The 22,271-nt window shown below is 46.0% G+C and overlaps 2 protein-coding genes across 6 annotated transcripts in view; one reads left to right on the top strand and one right to left on the bottom strand.

The window, feature by feature from the left end:
- The first annotated feature begins 5 nt into the window (after positions 1-5).
- Positions 6-11,515, top strand: LYRM1 (LYR motif containing 1). 2 transcript variants are annotated; one of them, XM_044433833.1, is made up of 5 exons: positions 85-114; positions 4,297-4,436; positions 6,722-6,880; positions 10,250-10,342; positions 11,162-11,515. In XM_044433833.1, exons 3-5 carry the CDS (start codon positions 6,722-6,724, stop codon positions 11,276-11,278), a joined length of 369 nt encoding a protein of 122 aa, XP_044289768.1. In that variant the 5' UTR covers positions 85-114; positions 4,297-4,436; the 3' UTR covers positions 11,279-11,515. The 2 variants fall into 2 exon arrangements, with proteins under 2 accessions (XP_044289769.1, XP_044289768.1); XM_044433834.1 differs by lacking the exon at positions 4,297-4,436 and having other exon boundaries at positions 6-114.
- A 4,408-nt stretch (positions 11,516-15,923) lies between these two features.
- The window catches only part of DNAH3 (dynein axonemal heavy chain 3), an 89,538-nt gene continuing 83,190 nt past the window's right edge, over positions 15,924-22,271 (bottom strand). For 3 of the 4 annotated variants that reach the window (XM_044433719.1, XM_044433717.1, XM_044433716.1), the window contains 6 exons: positions 21,624-21,781; positions 21,110-21,277; positions 20,578-20,720; positions 19,664-19,868; positions 18,640-18,777; positions 15,924-16,336 (listed from right to left, as the gene is read on the bottom strand). In XM_044433719.1, coding sequence (XP_044289654.1) covers positions 15,983-16,336; positions 18,640-18,777; positions 19,664-19,868; positions 20,578-20,720; positions 21,110-21,277; positions 21,624-21,781 — 1,166 coding nt within the window. In that variant the 3' untranslated portion in view covers positions 15,924-15,982. Of the gene's footprint in view, positions 16,337-18,639; positions 18,778-19,663; positions 19,869-20,577; positions 20,721-21,109; positions 21,278-21,623; positions 21,782-22,271 lie in introns of those variants that run through there. The other variant, XM_044433718.1, reaches the window with a different exon arrangement.

Below are 22,271 nucleotides of genomic sequence, written 5' to 3'. Positions count from 1 at the left end.
GTCAGCTGGCGGCGCGATGACGTGCAAAGCGCGCCCCGGCACGCTTGACGCTGCACGCAGGATAAGGGCAAAAGGGACCTCTTTTTTTCAGCGTCTCTCTCGTGGGCTTCTGAGGTGAGTGAGGGGGCGAGGATCGATCGGGGGTTGGGCTGTGCTACTTGGCAGGCTGGAGAAGGGGAGCGAATGGATGAGGAAGGAGAAAGGAAAGATGAAGCGGGACCAGATGGGAGAGGGGAAAGGTGTGTCTCATGGAGGCAAAGAGACGCGGTTTAGAACTAGGAGGGGCTGGCTGGGATTGTCCACCCCTTTCGCATATTGGTACAGGCCAGGTGGTGATGCTGCCCCTCCCGGAGACCTGCGCATGCCTTGTACCTGCCCTCTCCGCTAGGAGGCGCTAAAGCGCTTGAGTGTAGTGACAAAATGGCGTCACCAATGTCAAGATGGATGGAAGACCCTGACCTCAGAACAGTCCTATTTGAATGAGATGGAGCCTGCCTATACTTGGGCGAAAGGACTGTTAACTGACGCCCAGATCGCAAATTTATATTGCCGCCTGCTTTCCTAGTGGGACTCCTGTGTCTTGAAGGTCTAAACACTGGCAGAAATTGAAACATTGCAGCATCTGCAGGCAGTGGTGTTGCACAGATAAGGAAACACTTTATCTGTTGGATTTCTGCAGTTACCTTCTGCCCTTAAGACTGTGCTGGCCTGTGAATGGCATGCCACTACTGTAGCACCCCTTACTCGTAAGGTTAGCAGGCAGAATCCAACAACTCCCTGTATAAATCAGGACTGATGTGTATCAAGTCACAAGAATAAGGCAAAAAGGAATTCCTTTGGCCAAATGGCGTATCACATGAAAATGCACGTACGGGAACAATGGGCTGGATTGAGATGCTGGGCTGGAGTGATGAGTGGGAAAAGAAGTTACAGTGGCTTCTTTTTCATGCTTCACATGCTGTGCAATTTGCCTCATCTCCCTTGTGGTGTGCTGCTGCTTGTGTCATCCAGACCCGACAAGGCGCATGGAAGGGCTGCATCGAATCCACCCCCCAAACCCATGGCCTGGTGTAGGGTTCTGGGTGCTTTCACAACCTCCCCCTGCTGGAGCCCTCCCGCAAAGAGAAGGCTCTTTGCTATCGCCAAAGGAGTTCAGATCCAGAGAGGTTCTCGCTGGAGAAAGGAAAGGAGAAGGACGTGATTTTCACCAGTTCTGGCCCACAGCCTTCCTGTGCCAACTCCCACACCATTCTAGGGAATCACCACCCCTCCAGAGCAGCTTTTCAAGGGGTTGCAGGAAGAAAAAGGAAGCAGTTAAAGTTCTCTCTTCCTACCATCTTGCAGGAGTGTATTATGAACAGAGCTCTGTTCACAAGAACTCAGTCCAACTTTTAAATAGGAAGAACAGTCTCAGGAAGAACGATGGAAGCGTCCTGCACTCCAATGGTTCCTTCCCTCAGAGCTGCAGCTTCCCAGAGTCACTTTTCATTAAAAAGAAGGTGAACCAGTTAGGGGGTTCATGCTTACCATTCTGTAATTTGCACCCAAAGAAAGAGTATTTCCTACCCACTGGAAGTCCTCAGTACCTCAGAGTAAGGAGTGTTGGCCTCTAGCATTCTAGGGTATTCTTTACACCAACAATACTCCCAAAGTTTCCATACTTTACTCCCACTAAGCGGTCTTCACCACTTTCTGAAATCAAACAAATGATGTTTCTTGGCCATAGGTGCCACCATTCCAGGGGATTTTGCTATTTGCTCAAGATTGCAATTGCAGCAGATGAGATGGAATATTACAAAAATGGGCCTGCTGTTTACTTAGGGTAGAATTACACTAGCTGGTAGTTGTGCTGAAAATGGCACCCACATGCGGCATATTCCCCGGTGTTCAAATTATTCTGGAAACAAAATCCACAAATTCCACTCTTTGGTTCCACCCAATTTTAGCCAAATTGCCCCCTTCTCCTAAGCATAAAAACTCAGGCTGCAATCCTGCACACCTAGATTGGGACTTACTGTTGAATAGATATGCACAGGATCGCTCTATAAGTGGCTGTCACAAATGGGAAAGGCTCTCCGTGGATTGTGTCCACCTGTAAATCTGAACATAGCCTTGACTGCAATTCCAGAATAGGCAACCTGGAGCCTGCCAGATGTTGTAAACTACAAGTTCCAGCATCCCTGACCATTGGCCTGGCTGGGGCTCATGGGATCTGTGGGCACCAGGAGTGATAGCATATGTTTCCCACCACTTCTTACAGCAGGGAGCTAGATATAGAGGCAAGCAGTTGGGTCATTTTAAACAACATGAAATTAAATGCAAAATCAACATTCAAAACTCTGCGGGCAGGAGAAGAGCAAAAGCACTTCCGTCTTAAAATGAATGCCTTTCTCTCAACCTGGGGGCCTAAGCTTTGAAGAAATAACTCCAAATGGAAAAGATGACAAAGTGATAGCAGGGCTTGTTGTGTGATTGTGGTTTTCTAGCTGCAACCCACAAACCACAAACATTTTTAGAACATCTTCTCAATGGGCTGCATTGATCTGAGTGAAAGCAGTGGGAGGTGGAAAGGGACACACACCGTGTATCAGAGATTATCTCCAAAAGAGAGAAGGTGGAGAAGAATTACTCAGAGACATTACTATTTAGACCACTGCGATATTTTTGCCCCATCCCAACTCCAGAGAACTTCTACCATAGCACTTCTATTTTTGCTGCTCACTTACCAAGCAATCCAGCCCCCTTCCCATCCCCCAGTGCTTATTGCTGGGGTTGGTGAGGATCTCTTGGAAGCATCTCTCTGCCAACCTCTCAGCCCCTCTCAAATGGGGCTGCCTGAGACTGCGTCAAGCTATTTGTCCCGTATTGTTCAGCCTGACTCGCCAGTGCTTCAAGGAGAATTCCTCCCTAGCTCCACCCGGAGATGCCAGGCTTGAACCCGTGACCTCCAGCAGGCAAAGCCCGTGCTCTTCCCTTTAAGTTAGGGCCCCTTGGCCAGCCAAATTGCTTTTCGGCCAGAATTAGCAGGTGGGATGCCTCCAAACAGGACATGGCAGAGCTGGCTCCGGAACCACTGGATAGGAAACCGTTTTCCTAAGAGGGAGCCAACCATGATCCTCACCTGGAAATGGCATCAGAACATCCCAACCCACAATGGGAGGGACACTCATGTCGCTACCACCATCCAATGCTACTGGGAGAAAACGTGCACACACACACACACACACACACACCACTGCGGCTGGTGCAAGCCAGAAGGGCTGCTCTTACTCCAACCTTCCCAAGCCAGGGGCTCATAGATTCGGCTCTTCCATGCCCACCAGAATGGTCTGGAAGGCACCCAGGTTTTCTTAGACCACCACGGCCAGGATCCAGGAGCAACCAGCAATTGCTTGACATTTGATTTCACCAAGACTGTGTACATTGCAACCCGCCAGCTTGCCTAATTCCATGTGCAGATAACTGGAGCCCACAAGACTTAGTATTTTTCCAAATAACTCGTACCCACTTCAGGAACCTAAGTATCCTGCTCTTCTTTGCTGAAACCAGCAGCACCACGCACTGATATCTACGAGACAGAGCAAGGTTAATCTGGCACTCCCTGTGCTGTTCCACCAGACTGACTGTTGCCAAAGAGGGGAGATAAATTCTGTTTCTGCCAAGGAAGCTGAAGATTTGATGCGTGCCATGCGCTGGGGAGACGCAATCTCTTTAACCAGGCAAAGAGTCCTCACACTGCCCTGTCGCTTGGTGTCACGGGAGCTAAGCACGTACCAGCTGTTCATGCTCCCTATAGGAATTCTGCGCTGCCCCACCACAACTCTGCGGATTCTCTTCGCTAATCTTTCCCCAAGGATGAATTTTGACCCAGTGACTTTTAGGTGTTATGTGCGAGTAGTATGAATTATGATCTGTCACTTTTCCCAGCTGTGGAGCAACTGTGGACATGGCTTCAGCTAAACGATACAATTTAGCTTGGAAAACAACAAAACGGGACATACAACAGCAGCATTTTGGAAAGGAGCCCAGAGAGCAGTGCTACATGTTGGATAGAGAACAAAGACTAGACTATCCTCTGCTGATCTCACCAATGTAATTTCTCCACACGTGGACTGGGGGGGGGGGAATGTCAGCTGGGGATGATGGGCTTTGCAGGCCCACAGATTTGGGAGGCCCCTGGCTGAAGAAGGCTGAACTGGGGGGCATTAAGGAGCAATCAGGGTGCCTGCAACTAGGCTTGCATTGTCAAGCACCCCAAGCACAACTTGGCTCTTTAACCGTTTTTGTTATAAGCAGATGTCTGGTCGACTTGGCTTCCTCGCTTATGGTGCTCAAAGAAGCTGCCCTTGCAGACCATCAGCTGCTGAAGAAACACCAGTCAGAAGCTGGCATTCTCACGCCCCTCTTTTGTCCCCGCTGTCGCACCACGAACACCGGTAACCTCCATGCTCTCCTGCCTTCATTGTTACGTCTTTTCATTCCAGCTCCAAAGGCTGCTGGGCGACTTAGGTTCAGCCAGTCAATACCGCTTAGTCCAACTTGCAGGATTGTCATCAAGACAACAAATGAGGCAGCGTGGGATCGAACGGACTGCTAGATCACGAGGCCTGCTCTTGGTTTTCCAAGCAAGATCCTCCCTACCCGTGACTTGATTTACCTAGCAAGGGAGGCATCGCTCCTGGCAAAGGGCCTGCGAAGGTAGCGCAAGGGTGGAGAGGCCACGTGGCAAATGGCTCAGTGTTTGCGTAGGCCGGAGGCGGGTGGCCTGCAGCACTCAGCCTAGTAAGTCCCACAGCTGATCTGTGCTGACCTCTGGCAAGGGGGGTTTGCCCCTTTTCCAAGGGCCTCACTGGGTGGAGAACACAGAAAGCGCCCTCATACTTTGTCAGACCCTTGGTCCATCTAGCCTAGTATTGTCAACACTAACTGGCAGCTCTGGCTTTCTAGAGCCTCAGAAGTTTTTCCCAGCCCTACCTGAAGATGCCACGTACTGACCGCGAGAACGTCAGCATGCAAAGCATTCGCTCTAGCACTGGGCTCCTGCCTCTCCCTAGCCAAGATCATAGGAAGGTGCCTTATACGGAGCCAGGCCTTGAGCCATATAGCCCCATATTGTCAACACTGACTGGCAGCAACTCCCCAAGGAATCAGGCAGCTGTTCTTCTGGCCTTGCTTGGAGGCACCAGGGACTGAACAGGGACCACCTGCATGCACGCAGGGCACGGCCTCTACACCTGGGTAGCGCTTCTTTGCCAGCGAAAGAGGGGAACGGAAGGAGGATTGCGAGGAAGGCCTTCAGCCCTGCCTGCCAATAGCAGGCAGTCCTAGACAGATCACCCTCAAAAGACGGTACCCCTCCAGAGAAAAAGGTCCCCCTGCCTCACACTTCCTGCGGCCAAACGGTTGGGGCAGCTCCAAAGCAGAGAACATGAGCAGGATGGTACGGTTCCCTTGTCAGAGGAGTGGCTTCTGTCCGTTTTGCCGGGTAAATTGCCCAGATGAATTAGATCCCCAATCCCCAGCTGTAGGACTAGCAATCTCTTTTAAGCGGTCCAGTTTCTAAATTGCCCTAAAGGGCCACCCACTGGCCCATGTATCCCTTCTGGCTCTTTGAAATCTACTAGGTCTTAGTTAAACATTTGCCATCGGTTTCTTCCAAATGACAATGGTAAGAAAGGGATCATTATACTCATTTTGTTGAGAATCACTGTCCGAACTTGTAAACAACAAAAACTTAGTCTTTAGTTCGCAGAAAGCACTGCCAGAAAAAGATCAGCAGCCCCAGACAACAGAAGACCTTCTGTTCTGGGATGTAAGATGAATGTGTGCACTGGGGTGCTTTCACTCAAGCCTTTCTTTTTATGGGATGGTTGGCTCGGATCATGTGCTCGCTTTGTGCAGCTGGAGAACACACCTACATGTGCATGGTGGGTTTGGCCCCCAATTTCTGTTGATTTCTTCCTTGCCCACCCCACTAATTAAAGCTTTAGGAATTCAACAATGCATTCCAATGATGTCTACTCAGAAGCAAATTCCTTTGTGTTCATCAGCAAATGTAACCACTGTACTACTTACTCTAACTCCAGCTCATTACTGAACAAGATTTAAAAATGGGTCCCAATCCACATCCTGTTTAAACCCTTTCATTGTGAGAAATGTCCCAATGCCAACTCTTTGCTTCCATTTCTTTAACCAACTGTATACTTGCCATATTATTTTCTGTCTGTTTTCCAATGATCCTTGGGATGGAATTTGCATTTTTCACCAAGAATTGACCTTCTCCTCAACTTGTTAATTCACTATACATACAGCTTGGTTCACACAGACCCTTTCCCCATTTGATAGTATGTCTGTTTGCACAAGAAAAGGTAGTTCTAAATGAGGGTGAGCCTGATTTCCAAAGCGACTCTTTTTAAAATCCAAATTTAAGCACTGGAGGATCAAGCGTAGATCTCTGCATGCTTGAATAAAGCGTGAATAATGTGGCATGTTACTTATATAAGCAGGATGGGTTTTTCCTCATTTGGTGCATGAAAAAGTAAATATTCTGGCTGGTTTGCAGATAATAGTAGTTTTCTGCCACTTTGGATCCTTTCACATTCACTGAGAAAGCCAATAAAATATTGAAAACTAATTAAAGAGTGTGTGAAAATGTCCCATCTGTTTGGAGGCCCTTTTTTCTCATCCCAAATGTTTATGGGTTATGTTCCTATTTCACTAGATGACGCCAGTCACTCGTCAAGAAGTTCTTGGCCTTTACCGCAAGATATTCCGAATAGCCAAAAAATGGCAATCGGCATCCAGACAGATGGAAGAGACCATAAAAGAAAAACAGTATATTATAAATGAAGCTAAAACACTATTCCAAAAGAATAAAAATGTAAGTATTTTCCAAGCTTGTCTGTGTTGCTGAATAGTTATGGCTCTGCCTTAACATCCAAAATGGCAAGGGAGTGGTTTTTCTCCCATTTCATCCATGCTGGTAGGCACAAGTGTCCTTTATCCAAAGACTGTTGGCTCTTTTTAGACTCTTGGCTGCAATCAGAACGTTCAGCTCCTCAGATGGGGAAGCAAGTTGTAGTTCTTGTAACAGTGGCTTCATCACGTGTTCATGATGTGGTAATACAGCAGAGTGGCCCTGCTTTATAGATGACAGTCCTCTGACTGAAAGGGTGTAAGGAGTCTGTCCTTGGTTTGAAGGACCAAGGTAAAGCAAAAGAGCTCTAAGAAGGAAGAGCGGAAGCCCAGCTGGTGTAACACCAGTTACACCCATTCAGAGAGGTATCTTGTATTTGCATTTAAATGCTAGGCATTGATTCTAAATGTTGCCTGTGGGCATAAGTCAATGTCCATACATCTTATGGAGATTTGCATTCTCTCTGTCCCTTCTATTTTGGCCACCCAAAGTTCAGTAGTCTTCGCATTTCAGTAGTCTTTGCAGTAGTCTTCATGCCTGGGATGATCAGCTGGGTCGCATGGGGGTCATTTTCAAATCTTTGACTGGACCAGTCCTACCCTGTAAATCCTTCCACAGACAGCATGGCAGCGAAGACCAGGTGCTCTCAGCAAGCGGGTGCAGGCACCTGCGCAAACCTCCTGCCAGACACGCTGGTAGAGAAGGGAGCGCACAGGGAGGGCTTCTCTTCCACTGCACCCTGCGCGGCACCTGAGTGGGTTGGCGGGAGAACCAGCTCTCCTGCACTGCTCTGGTCGTTTCACTACATGGAATTTCTCGACAAGAAGACGCCCACGGCATCTGGGCAAGTGAAGTACAGGGCTGAGGATGTCTCCTTAAATGTACGTTCTCAGAGTTGGAGGGTAACCATGACATATTCCTTGTTTTAGGGTATAAGTGCTGAACCCCAGGTCCAGAAGCCAAATCTAGCCTGCCAAGTGTTCCCCAAATGGCCACACACCCTTCCCCCCACTAGCAAATGGTTTGGTGGGTTCCCAGTGTTGGCATATTTCTTCCTTCACGTCTAAAAGGTAGGAATGTCTCTCCTAAGGCACCGACAGTGGCACAAAGAGCATCCAGCCAAACTGTGGTGTTATTTTGCACCCTCTCACCACCAGGATGCTGTTCTCTGAAACGGAACTTGGCCTTCCGAGTGAAAAAGGTTCTGCCCCTGCTTTAAGAATTCCTTCTTCAAAGCTTTGTTCTCATAACGCATCGAGATGACTTGTTGTGCCTGAGCAAATACTATGAAGTAACACTTCTACCCAGTATAGATGGGTAGATGAAGGACCCTTTCTGAGGGCTCCCAGATCATACACTTCAAACTGCTGAGAATATCATGGACGCAGAGAGAAGTTCCTTAGGGAATATTGTATCCCTTGGGTGTGGTCCTACAGATGCAGGTGGGCTCCCTGCTCCCATCTGCCCTACCAGATGGCCAGTGGCCAGGGAGTTGTGGTCCCACAGTGCACCCTTGCGTTACCATACCGTGTTGTGCTTGGTTTGATTAGATCTGCAATTTAATGCAAGGACAGGTTACTCTAAATGGTTAAGCACAAAAATAGCTCCAGTTAGTTACTCCATGCTAGAACCCAGAACTATTCTGAGCTTCTTTCACACACCTGTTGATAAGCAGATATTTAGTTGATTTGGACTAATTGTACACACATAGTCAAGCATTGCTCAGAACCCCATCCAGAAGAAAAAGCAGAGATCCCTTGTATTTAACCATATTCTGAGACCAAAGGATTTCGGTGGCACTTCAGCAGAGTTTGTTTATTTATTATATGTTTGCGTTGCTCTGTTCTGGAGTGCCACAGCCAGCCTTGACCCCAGTATGCTCTGCCTCCATTGTGCATTGGTCTCCTTCCCCTTTGAAAGCTGCAAGCAGGAAGCCTTTGTGTTTGTGTAACAAGAGCCAAATTCTCAAGGAAAGTCCCTGCTAGTCCATACAAGCAAGGGCTGCTGAGCCTCTTACAGCCTGCGGGATGAATTCCGTTTTAGAGGAACTCTTGGGACCATATTTCAGTGGTGAGCAGAGCAAAAGGCTTGTACCAAAAACGCCAGCATCTTTTAGCATCGAGCTCTTGCAGCCAGTAACTAAACTTTAGGGGAGGCACTTCAGTCTTTTAGGATGGTGAGGGGGAAACTGTGGAGAAGCTGGGATAACACTGTTAAAAAACACTCTTTCCTTTCCGTCGGAAGAGAAAAATATTCCAGGCATGCAGAGAGTTCTTTTTAAAACATTATTGCAATGAAGGGAACAGAATGGAACGGTTTCCTTCCCATCCTTCTGTTCACCTGAGCACATGTTCGCTCCCCCCTTTTGAACCCTGCTCCCGGCCGCTTGTTCCCTCTTCCTTTCCCCTAATTGGCTAATAGGGTCCAAAGAGTTACACTCTTTCTGCCCCAACACCGGCCCTTCTGCCCAATCCAGCCCTGCCCCTGGTGGGCTACAATAGGCTCATTTTGTTCTGCCCAGCTTGTCAATAAGCAATCAGGAAGTATTTGGCCCTCCTGCCTACCTGCCTGTTTCCCCATACCTTGTGCTATCTGATTTTGGCCCCTCCCCTCCTCTGGGCTGAGTAATTTTCTTGGTTATCTTTTTAAATCTCTACTCCCTTGTTTCAGATCATCCTTTCACACCTATCAACACCAAGCAAGTGGAGAAAGAGGGTGGCCTCATTAGGGAGCCTGGAAGGCTGGGTTTTGGCTCGCAGAGTCTTGGTTCTGCACCTCTGGTGTAGAGAATGCTGAGCTAGCTGGGCCAACAGTCTGGTGACCAGAGGAGCAGAGGTCCCCACGCCTTCTAGCCTGGAAAGCAGTGGGTGGGTACGACAAGCAGAGCCTTTTCCCTTGCGTTTGATGCTTCGGAACACCCTCTTGGTGGAAGCCCATTGGGGCGTCCTTACTTTGCCTGCTGACTCAGACGGGCACCGCCAGGCAAAGGAGCTCCACAGCCACCCTTCCCCTCTGCTGCAGGAATATGGGCTGTGTGGCCACCGTTTGTTTCGTGCCTTCCTCCATTGGTGGCTAACTTGTTTGGAACGTCCTGCTGTTAGCTGCCTTTGGCAGGAAAGCAGGTAATTTAAAAAGTGCCCTTTCCTTGGCGAGGGAGAACCCACACAAGTTGTTGTTGTTTAAAAACTTTTGTATGCCATTCTTTATATAAATATCTCAGGACGGCTTACAGCAGTTAATCTCTGAGGCAGTTTTAATTTTCCCATTGATTACAGAGCACCTTGTGGCAACTGGCTGCTTTAATGTTTGTCTTCCTCTGTGTTGCTTGACTAGCTAACAGATCCTGAGCTGATTAAGCAATGCGTAGAAGAGTGCAAGGCGAGGGTCGAGATCGGACTGCACTACCACATCCCCTACCCAAGGCCTGTAAGTAGGATTCTTATATTATTTGTTCCTATGCTCAGCAGAATCTCGCATATACTAAGCTTAAATTGGGGAATACGTGCAGCTGCTTTTCTAGCAGCAATTAGCATTAAGTGCATGAGTCAGGTTGAGTCAGGACTGTAGTTGCTGATCTTCAAAGCAGTCTCATTTTTCAGACTCATTAAAATGAAGGCCTTTCAGTATCATGGTGGCTTGGAGAATCAGGACGTTCATTTGAAGTTTAATTAGTATGTAGCATTGGTTCCCAGTTTTTAACTGTCAAGCGATATTCAGCATCCCCCTCCTGTCATTCACAAATCACCAGGCATGTCCTCCACTCAGCACTCAACGTCCCTGCAAGAAGGATTCCAGGATGCCGGTAATGGTCCTTCCCTATGATTGCCCTTCCAGTCACACAGAAAGCTTACAGACCTCAGCCACCCCATCAATTGCTACAAAACGGTGTATGTTGTTACAGGCCTTTTACAGGTGGTGAAATACATCCTGAAAATGATTTCTGTCAGCTTTCCCCAGCCTAAAGCCTTCCCAGTGTTTTGAACTTCAACTCCCATCAGTCCCAGCTAGCATGGCCTTTCAGGAATGCTGGGAATTGCAGTCCACAACCTCTGCAGGACACTAGGCTGAGGAAGGTTGACGTGAGGTCTTTACCCGACAAGCCGGTCAAACGGCCCACCAGTCAGCCTCCCGCACTGATGCACCGAGAGGTGGGAGTGCTGGAACAAAGAAACGGTGGCAGTGCATACACTGAGCAGCTCTGGATCCTCCCGTGTCCGACTTACTTTTTTGTCTCTGCATGTGTAGATTCATCTGCCTCCAATGGGACTCGCACCGCAGCAAGGCCGAGCGTTTCGACATCAGGAAAAGCTGAGAAAGCTTTCCAAGCCAGTCTATTTGAAATCTTATGATGAAGTTTCATAATCCAGTTTCAGGCTACAGCCAATATCATCCAGGACTGTTTGGCAGATAAGTTTCACGCCCACAATGGTTTAAAAAGAAGAAGAAGAAGAAGCTGGTTAGTGCTCACTGACACTTTCCTTAAGGTTAAGAACCTACTTGATTGCAAGCAGGAGATGACTAAAGATGATTAAAACTGTCTGGTATTTCTTAAGTGTCAACAGCTGAATCATCAATAAAAGAAATTAGTAATCAAGTAAATGTGACGCAAGAAGCAAGTCTGGTGGAGCTTAAGCTTTTCGATGAACCTTCCACCACCTCAACCGGTTCCCTCCGGATGAGCCGGACTACAGTTCCCACTATCTCCAGCCAGCATACTAGCTGAGTATAATGGAATTTGTAGTAATACAGAACTGCTATAGATGAAGTCATCACTCTTTGCACTGGTGATTACTGTCAATACCAAGGCTTCTTGTCACCCTCATGTCAGACCTTCAGTCTGAATAGATATTGCAGCTGCAAACCTATACATATTTGTATGGGAATCAGTCCCACTCAAGTCAAAGAGGTTACTTTGTAGTACATATGGACAAACCTGTTTTGCTCATCCCATTCCTGTAACAATATAGGTATCCTTTTAAAGTCCACACAGAAATCAAACAATTTTCTACATATTCTTGCAAATAATTTCAATTACTGTGCATGTTATTTTGCTAGCCCTTTCCATAATATATGCCTCATGGCATGCGATTTTCCATAATGTTTGTAGTTTTATGGGAGAATTACATCCAAAGAACTGTGAAAAGGGAAGGACAAATGCATTCTGGTTTGCATATTAGCTCGCACAGTGCAAGTTCAGTTGGTTCACATTAAAATGTGGGCCACACAAATTTCACCCACATCCCTACTTCTGGGTATGCATGTACAGGATTGTACTGGCAGATTGGTTTTGAAGACCACATTGCTCCTTGTCACAAACATATGAGCTGCTGGATCAGTTGTTCCTGAAATCAAATGCTGAATTTCCCCACATTGCACATGGCTAGCCAAGATATTTGGTGAACAAGGCAGAATCAAGTTGGGAACCTTTTCACTGACATCATAAAAGCACAGCAGTTGTACTCATCCTCCCTTTCAGGAAATGACTGCGTAGCAGCAACGCAAAGACTCATTCAGATCTGCTAAGGCAGAATGGTCTTTTTGTGCAGCTTTTCTGGAATCAACCTATTGCGAGAGGTTTGAGTTATTCCTCCCAAGGACTGAAATTACAGATTAGTCTCCAGTCAGTCACTGCTTTTGTCACCTTAAATTTGGCTGATCCACTCACAGCTTAAGTTAACTATTATGCTTCAGCCGCACTTGGATATGCAGTTATTTAAATCCTCCTCCTTTAAGTTCCATATCTGAATAGGCTAAATTGCTTCAATATATTGCAGCATATACAGAGGGTGAGTGAGCTGGCCTGATAAGGCTCAGCTCAGCCTAATTAGCTGAGTCAATATTACCAAATGGGTATGGAATAAGCTCAGAGCTCAGTTCTGCAGGCAAACACCTCACTTGATGCCCCTGGCTAACTCCTGCACCCCCATGAATTGAGCAGCCTCCAAAACAGATAACTCTTGGGAAAATATAACTTCACTTTCTTATATGTTTAATAGTTATGTATTTCCAACTGTAAATTTTATCAGCGTATCCTGAAAAGGCCATGTTCTTGAAAACTGCAAGTTATTTCACCTGAGATATGTACTTTCAAAACGTTTTGAGCTCTTTCAAGGGAAAAATGCATCAGCAGAAAATACTTTTGCAGTCAACAAAAACTTCCAGATGAGAACATTGGAAGGCATAGCACAACAGCAGGTGTGTCCAGATGCACCTAGAAACAGGAGGTGGTGCATTTTTTTCCTCCAGAACAAACCTGTTTTTTCTTGCAACTTCTTCCACATTTTCCTGCCTCTTTAAGAAGCTGTTTAAGCACCAGTTGTATATTTATGTGTTTGCAAGTTGTTATGATGCTTTATTTAAAATTATACATGCGCTGTTTACAAAAAGAAACTGCCGGACTGTTCTTGGGAATGTCTGAGGAAGACATGGCATCAAAGCTACTAGCCTAAGGGCAGGCAACTGGCGGCCCTCCAGCTCTTTTGGCCTACAGCTCCCATCAACCCTAACCAATATAATCCATGTTAAGGGATGAAGGGAATTCTAGTTTCTGATTTTTGGAAGAGTATTTTCAGTTTTTTACAGCAGCAAAAATGAAGTATTCGTGAAAGTTAAAGAAAAAGAATGTATTTTCTGACTCTGCTTTATTCTGCTATAGTACAGCTCCACTTAGAGGTTACGTAGCAGAAAATCAGGAAGGTAGAGTACTTTGTATACAGTCGGAATCTCAGTTCCGCAACAGAACCAAAATAGGTACAGTGGGTTAATGGTCATGCTCAGAGAGGAAAGGTGATGGCAAAGAGCCAAGTCAGCAGGGGCCAGAGGCTCTTGGGGTTGCTGCTGGGCTTCTTACTGGGATGAGAGCCGAGACAGATGCCCTCAATGCAGTCTTCTGCTGCTGGCCTGCAGGCCTTTCACCCAGCTGCGTGCATGTCGGTGCCTTCTTTGACTCGACCTCCCTTTCAGGTTGCCGCTCATCGAACTGCTTTCCTTCCTGCCAGGTGTGCTCCCCTGAAGCACTAAGCACAGGTTAGCTTGTATCAGCATGTAAGTCCAAATGTCTGCCCAGTTTTTCTTTTTTCAGGGAGGGAAGTAACCTCCAGCAGTGATCCTTTCCTTCTGAAACCAAGAGAAAGGGGACCATTTGTGGTGAGGGTGGAAGGCCGAGGGCAGAGAAGGCCTTCTGGAATTGCAGTCAGAAGCTGGAGACCAGCAAGAGATGTCCGTAAGGACAAGGATGGCAGAACGTGGAGAAAGCAGAACAAAGCGATAAAAATGCAAGAGTGGTGCTGGCTCAGGCCACGGCCTCACCCAGGCCTGCATTCTGTTCCCACGGTGCTCAAGCAGATGCTTAATGGAAGCTCCCAAGCCGAACTACACCTTCCCACAGAAACCCAGAAACCAGTATCAACAGGTTTTAAGACTCTATGTAATATATAGCCATTTTGAGTAGGAATCACGGATAACCTCATCACCCTCTATAAATGTATCTAATCCACTTCTGAAGTTGCCCAAGGCAGTCATCCTTCCATCTCGTTGCAGAAAATTCCATAGTTTATGCACCACAAAGAAGAAGCATGGCCTTTTGTCTGTCCTGAACCTCTCATCGTTCACGGAAAGCCAGGGTTAAGAGTTAAGAGTGGGGCTGAGACCCAGACAATCCGGTTCTAGTCCCATTCAGCCATGGAGCTCACTGGGTGACTTTAGGCCAGTCACAGGCCCTCAGCCCAGCCTACCTCACAGGGTTGTTGTGAGGATAAGAGTGAGGAAGAAGAGAATTAGGAAAGCTACCTTGAGCTGCTTGGAAGCAAAAAAAAAAAAAAAAAGGTGGGGTATAAAAAGAATAAATATTCATTTATTTATGATGATGATGATGGGCCCAACTAGAGAGAAGGGATAGAGAAGAAAGATTTTCAGTTTGCATTCTGTAAATTTATCTGATTTTGCATTTTTGAACAAGTATACAAGTCAAGCATAGGTTACCTTTCAAATTTTGTACTCACAGTCAAAAAGGTTATACCAAAATGAGTATATTAGGGAAGTGTAAGAACAAAATATATATACTAGTGAAAAATAATTTTAAAAATCATTATATTTATAAAATTACTTGCTGAAAAATGCTTAAGGTAAAGGTTTCCCCTTGACATTAAGTCCAGTCATGCCTGACTCTCGGGGGCGGTGCTCCTCTCCGTTTCCTGGCCGAGGGAGCCAGCGTTTGCCTGCAGACAGTCTCCGTGGTCATGTGGCCAGCATGACTAAACACCGAAGTGCACAGAGCGCTGTAACCTTCCCACTGAAGTGGTACCTTTTCATCTACTTGCATTTGCATGCTTTTGAACTGCAAGGTTGGCAGGAGCAGGGACGGAGCAACAGGAACTCACCCCGTTGTGCAGATTCGAACTGGCGACCTTTCGATCAACCAGCCCAGCAGCACAGCGGTTTAAACCACTGTGCCACCTGCATCCCTTTTGAAAAATGCTTAGGCAAAAATATGTATTAGGAGAAATGTAAAGAAAAATGTGCCATGAAATTCAGGCAAACTTTGAATATCAGTGTTCAGAATGAATTCAGGATTGAGTATTTGGGAACTGAAATGGTAAACCTTGCCCATCCCTATAAAATAGGGAAAAGACACCATGCGTCATATCCCTCATGACCATTTTTCCAAGTTCAAAAGCCTCCAACATTATAACCTTTCTTCTTGAAGGAAGGTTGGTCCGGGCTTTTGATAATTTTGGTTGCTTTTTTCCTGCAGCCTTTCCAGTCTCCAATCCCTTCTCCAGGTTCAGCGACAGAGGATCTGGCAGCAGCCCCTTTTGCTTCCTCCATCAGAGAACACCCTCCTGAGTCACCCTGGGAGTGAAGGGATCGCCGAAAGTATGTCTGTCAGAGCAGCGGGAAGGAAGGCTCCGCTTCCCCATGTCTTAATACCGAAAGACTGTAAAACAATAGAGGAAGCAGATGGTCTGATAACAAGGCTGTGGCTTTAAATAATATTAAATGCTGTCGGTTCCAAAGAGTAAATCTTTTAATTGGAAAGTGCTGGCTTATGGCATTCGTGTAAACAGTTCAGTCATCCAGTTGGCAAAGTGCTGCTACACCCCGATTTATCCAGTGTTTCTGGGGAAGGTCAGAAGGGAGCTCGATGGAGAGGACATAATTGGTGGAATGGCCTGTGGTAGATAAGGTGCCTCTCCTGGCACTGGTTTTGTAGACGGGGCATAAGTAGATCCTTTCATGCAAGAACCTGGCACTCTCTCCAGGCTTCAGCCAAATGATAGGCAGGACATCATACAGGATCTTGGGGAAAGAGTCGCCAATCTGCATGATTTCCCTGTCCCACCGGGCTCCTTCCAAAAAAAGCCCCTTAACGTAGGCCCCGTCTTCAGGCATCCGCTCCATATTGTGCTCCTGCCTCGTTACCTAATCAGGGAAACAAGAAGTAGTGGCGATTAGAACATGGCCTGGATCCTAGGGAATAAAGGATCGACCACAATGCATCCTGCAGGGCTTATCTTGAAGTCACTACTGGAAGCTGAAAAAGACGGGCATTTGGCCAAAATAGGGGGTATGAAGTGGGCGTCACGTTCTCATCGTGTCCAACCTCCGCCACAAAAATGCAAAGAAAAGAAAAACCCTTCCCGTTCTGTTGCCTGCCGTTTTGCCTCAGTGCTTCTTTTAGCAGTGGAGCTGAAGCTTTTTCATCCTGAAGGCAAAAGATGTGGGGCCAAAAGTACCGATTTATGTTAATTCACAGCTCTTACTGCCTGCGATTCAGGAGAGTTATTGTAAATTTTGGGATGGGGAGAAGAGCAAATGATTGGTGGCGATGCAAGAGGGAGCAGGGCCATGGGGAGGGAGTGTGCCTGTTGGGAGAGCTGGACTGGGGCTCGAGGAAGGCTGCAGCCGGCCCCAGGCCTTGACGTGTTCAGTGATTTCCTGTGTCACATCAGCTTCAGTGGACCCGTGATCTCTATCGTCCATCAGTCATCTTCCTGCTATTGCACCTTCACTACTCATTTTCTATCTTTGCCTCTTTTCCAGCCTTTTAAACTGAGATGAAAACATTTCAACCCAGTACCTTCTGCATGCAGATAATACACTTTGCTGCTGAGCTACACTTCCTTTCCTAGCATTAGAAATGCACCAGGGAAAAGCCCGATACACTTCGTCTCCAGCACGTCCCCACGCTCATTTTGTGCAGCGCTGCTGGCATCCAAGGCTGGAAATCTGTCCTATTCTTGTTGGCCATGAAGCCTAGCGGAGATTTGTAGAGGCCAAAAAAATGCTGTCTGTAGAACAGAAACTGGAAATGTTATCCCTCCTGATTAGAGTTGTCCAGAAATGGCCAGAATTTCCACAGGGCTTTTTTTCTGCCCTCTCAGTTCATGACAAGCTTCTTAAACAGAAAGAATAAACAGCATCCACAAAAGCTATGTCCCAGGGTCCCTCCTCTCCACCCGACCCCCAGTGTCTCCATCAGCTCATTATATTTTAGTTTGTAATGCTCTCTGGACTTATTATTTTGAACCCATTTCTCTACAATTCCCCAAAGGCTGATTTTGAAATAGGACTATGGTCGATCCCTGAGTTTCTGGGGTGTGGTTTCTGTTTTGTTTTTTCAGTTCAGCACTAATATATGCCATCCATTATTTAATATTTTACTATTACCTCCCAACACTAAGGGATCAATTAAGTAGAAAAACAGCCTCTACTGTTTCTGGCCTTTGAAAGCTCTGAATGGGCTCTAGAGAATGCAGCTTCAGAAATCTATGTTTTGGGGAAAGAAAAGGATAGGTACCTCTTTAGCAACAACAAAGTTTTACAGTACAGATGGCCTTATTGTTTCCGGGTACCGAGCAAACACCCCATCCTTGCTATCATAGGTGTGCTGATGACAAATGAGTGAAGATAAATTTGGGAACCTATCAGAAAAGACTAGCCCACTCTTCTTGTGTCTAGGCCACTTGCAACTTCTTCTCGCTGCCTCTGCTCCAGTCAAGTGTTCCTAAAAAAATAATCCTACGGCTAAAGTTATACGTTGGTGAATTTTCCCTAATGCTGGAGGCTGTTTATGTATCCCACTTGCGTCCATCTAGTCCAGTACGGTCCACTCTGAGCACTGGTGGTTCCCCAAGGCACAAGCAGAGAAAGGTCCCTTCCCATCATTTGTAACCTGATCCTTTCAAGTGGAGAAGCAAATATGGAGCCTTTTGCATGCAGAACTTATGCTCCAGAACTGGGCTGTCGTTCCCCTTTGATTTGGGGCTCTCCCCACATATGTCCGTAAGTTGATGGCTTCTCTTGTATCTCCCTTTATTTTCTTCTGAGGCCCTTCCAGGCATCCCTGCAACCGCTAGCTTCCCTCTACTTCTTTCTTCTACTCTGTTTTTCGTGTCAAGGACAGCCTCACTGACTCTGTCCATCAATCACACATCCTCTCCACCAGCGAATCATTCCTCTAAATTTACTTCCTCAGCAAAGCTGACCTCGGCAGTCACAGGCTTTCTTTTCCCACATTTTTGGCTACCACTTCAACTATCTTCAAGCTTCACCCTCTATTTGTGTTGCTGAATAGTGTGTTCTACACCTCTGTCTTGTAGCAGTTTACTAACATTTTATACCCTATGTAGGAAAAGCAGTGATTTTCTCTACGGTACCTACAGCCCTCACATTATGTGGCAGAAACACTTAAGCATGAAATGAAATTAGTTCACATACTCTACCTCAAATTCAAATCCAATATGATCTATTGGGATGGTGTATTTTCTGGCATAGTTCTGTGAAACACCAGTCAAGAAAGACTGTGTAAAGTAAAAACCCGATATCCAAAATACGTTTGGTGGTCCATGCTTGATCCACTCCTGGTAAATGGGCAAACAAATATACATGTTACATGGAATTTTTAAAAACCTACACATATTTACCTGTAAAGTTGTAAAGGCAAAGAACCTGAGATGATGGAATTCCAAATTACTTAGCTTTGCTGTTAAATGAATGTCAATCTATAAAGCACAATATTCAAATGTATAAACATTACAATCTGGTGCCATAATTTGGCTGGCAGAAAATATCAATAAATCCAAGGTTTGTAAATTACATAAGGCTTAAAGATGCAAAACCCAGGAATAGAGTGTAATTGTTTCAAAATATATACATATTCAAGGTTTGTATCATGAAGAATCCATTGGAATGGACTTGATTATACTTAACAGTAAAGCATTTGAAATCTTGTTCTCACCAATCATAAAATCCCATAGTTAATTGAAATTTGACATAAATATCTTTGGTTTGCACACAATTTAGTCTGGAGCACTGATCTGTCATTGTCATTTAATGTTTATATATTTGAATTTTCTACAATACTGGTGTACAAAAACAAGCAGAAAAAATGATAGTGAAAATACACCAATAATAAATATTCATACAACAAAGCAGCAGCAGCAATGGCTGATTAAGCCCAATTTGCAAATGTATGTCCAAAAAAAAATTGCCTTTCCTTGTCTACAGGATGCGATATGGCAGTGATCGAAATGCTCCAACTGCCAATGGACGGGCCTTTGGGCCCACTGGGCAGGGCTTGGGCTTGGGGCACTGTCTTGGGCTCTGCCAGAAGGTGGTGTTGGGGGATCAGTGTCCAGTTCCATGGCCGTTGGCCTGCAGTGGCCCCCAGGCTTCTGTCTCATCCCCCAAGTGCTTTACCATCTATATGAAACTGCTGCAAAAGATTATTCAATGCCCGAAGCATACCTGGAAGAAGACCAGCCGCATGAGTAGGTCCGAGATGTAACTCCCCAGTGGCTTCAGCGATGGGTAGGACTTGGCTGCCCACATGTTCGGCACTTTCCCCACCAACATGCTGTTGAAAACATCATCGAGCTCTGAAGACATCAGTACGAGGCCTTTGATGGCTTTCCTTAAGTTGATGAGGCTGCTTCGCACGACTTCTGTAAGCCTAGAGAAAAAGGAGACAGTCCTGAGAGTTCTGTTACCAGGGTTCCTGGCAGGGCAGAGTGGGAACTAATATGTCAGTGCAGCTCCTTATCCATTTCAGCTTTTATTCTGAACTTTATAGGCACAGTCCATGAAGTCCATGGTGGTGAACCTATTTGGGGGATGGAGTCCAACACCACGGACAGCTCTTTTAAAGCTGCAATGGATCAGGCCCCTACTGACTTGGAGTCGCCAGGCTTCCTGGTATCAATTCTGCCTAGGTTCCACATGTTGGGGGGTGGGGTGTTCAAGGAAGATGGGTCACCTTCCCTGGGCATGTTCCTCCTTCCCCTCACCACTGCCAAATATTAGAAACTCGAACATTTCATTTGAGGAATGCCGGAACAGGAAGGAAAGGCTGTTTGTGCAGGCAAAAAAGGTGTATCAAGCCAAGAGAAGCTCGTCTAAATGCAGCCATTTTTGCAATAAGGCATTCATTAGACTATCATCTGATTGATCTCATAATTATAACAGTCTTCCCAAACCTGACATGTTGAACTGTGACTCTCATGACTCTGTGCTAGCTGGAAGGATGGGAGGCGCAGTTAAACACTAGCTCTGCATTAGACTAAACATGTAACACATCGAGAGCTTAAGACCTGTGGCTGCCACTTCATTTTCCAGTTAATATTAATGCTGTAGCATTAAAAAAAACCAGTCTAGAACCCCACCTATTGAACCTGATAAGTTCTTGTCTAAGCACTGTATTCATGGACTCTTCATAAAGTACAGGATACTTTTCCATCACAGTTTCTAGGTCAAAATCTGGCGGCAGCTTGGAGAGGATGTCCTGTGCCAATTCTTCAACTGTTTCCTGGAATCAGGAAATAAAATAACACTTCTTTTTAGCTCTTTCCTAAACATGCCTCTTCACCTATGGTTCTTCATCAAATAGGCTTTTTAAATTTGTTGATGCCCCTTTAACACACTGACTCAGAATTCAGTCTTAAAGCAAATTTCCCACACTGGCAAGCTAAGTTGCATTAAAGATCTGGTCAAGGATAACCAATCAAAATCAGTATAAGGCCAGCCACGGTAGAGGGGTGTTTTTTTTTTTAACTTTATTCTCTTGCTATCAAAGTCAGCAAGCTTAGATTAACCACTTGCAAAGCAGCCAGAGATGTAACAATAGTTCCCAGCCAACATTCTGTCTATCGGGGCTACTATGACCTCCAGCTGTGACCACTGCATTGTTTTCGTTACCTGTGGCGACTTGCCTCCTCCCCCTGCCTGGCGAGGCAGAGTCAACAAAACACCGTTGAAAAGCAGGTTGGTCTCTTGGTTATCCTTAGTAATATCCGCGTTGTCATGGAGTCCAAATACTTCGGGGTGGGTCGAAATTGGCAGACTTCTCAAGTAATCTATGTAAGACTGTAGAGAAAGGAGGGGCAACAGAACTGGGTGTTAAGACGCACAAAGGGGTTCCGTCAGGCTGCAGCAGAGAGTGATGGGAAGCAAGGCCTTTCCATTGGGTTCCTCTTCTCTGCAATTCTTTCCAGTTCATCCTGAGAAGGACGATCATTCCACATTAAGAATTCTTGGCCAAGCTGGCTTTTTTCCTCTTCCTTCCCCATCCCCCTTTCCTTTTGTGCTGTTTTTCTTAGAGTATAAGCCTGTGGTCAGAGATTGACTTGTGGTATGAAGGTGTGGTTTACACCATCCCAAAAAAGCACAGACTGTGATCTTCACCATTTATCCTGACCATTCCCTTTCTTACCTGATATGTTCCATAGGGTGGTATATAATATTCTCCCCCAGGGGACAGCTTATAGAATTCTTGTACTTCTATATCTTTGCAATACACAATGGAAAGAAGCGAGAGGAGGAGACGCCTGTCCTTGTCATCTGTTACTCTCCCGCCATAGTTACATTCCCCTAGAAATATAAGAAGCATGTTAGAACTACGATATTATATTTTTTTAAAGCAGAGGCCGGGGCCAATTTCCTGTAAGATGGAACAAAAGTAAGGCTCTGCTTACTAGGTGGTCAAGGATGACTGACTGACTCAGCAGATCAGTGAAGACTAAAGCCCCTAGAACAGACCTGGGCGTTGTACGGCCCATGGGCCACATCCGGCCCGATGGCTGACCCTGACTGGCCCACATGAGGTCACTGGCAAATTAAAAGTCAATGCAAATATATATCGTCATAATATAGATGCAAGCAATACAACTGCACTGCTTTTATTTTGACGGATCTGCTAAATTGAATTTATTCCTTTTCATGTAATGTTAATGTTTTTGTGAATATTCATTAAATAGCGTTGTGCTGTGCTCCACATTTTCATTGTATCATTGTAATGTTTCATTTACTGTTTTTATAGAGATATATATTGAGCAGAGCTGTAAGAGTATTGGTCTGGCCC

The sequence above is a fragment of the Varanus komodoensis genome, unplaced genomic scaffold (assembly GCF_004798865.1).
Source record: "Varanus komodoensis strain SLA01 unplaced genomic scaffold, ASM479886v1 scaffold26, whole genome shotgun sequence".
NCBI lineage: Eukaryota > Metazoa > Chordata > Lepidosauria > Squamata > Varanidae > Varanus > Varanus komodoensis.
The sequence above is the reverse complement of the archived record's forward strand: the minus strand, read 5'-3'. Positions and strand labels throughout refer to the sequence as shown.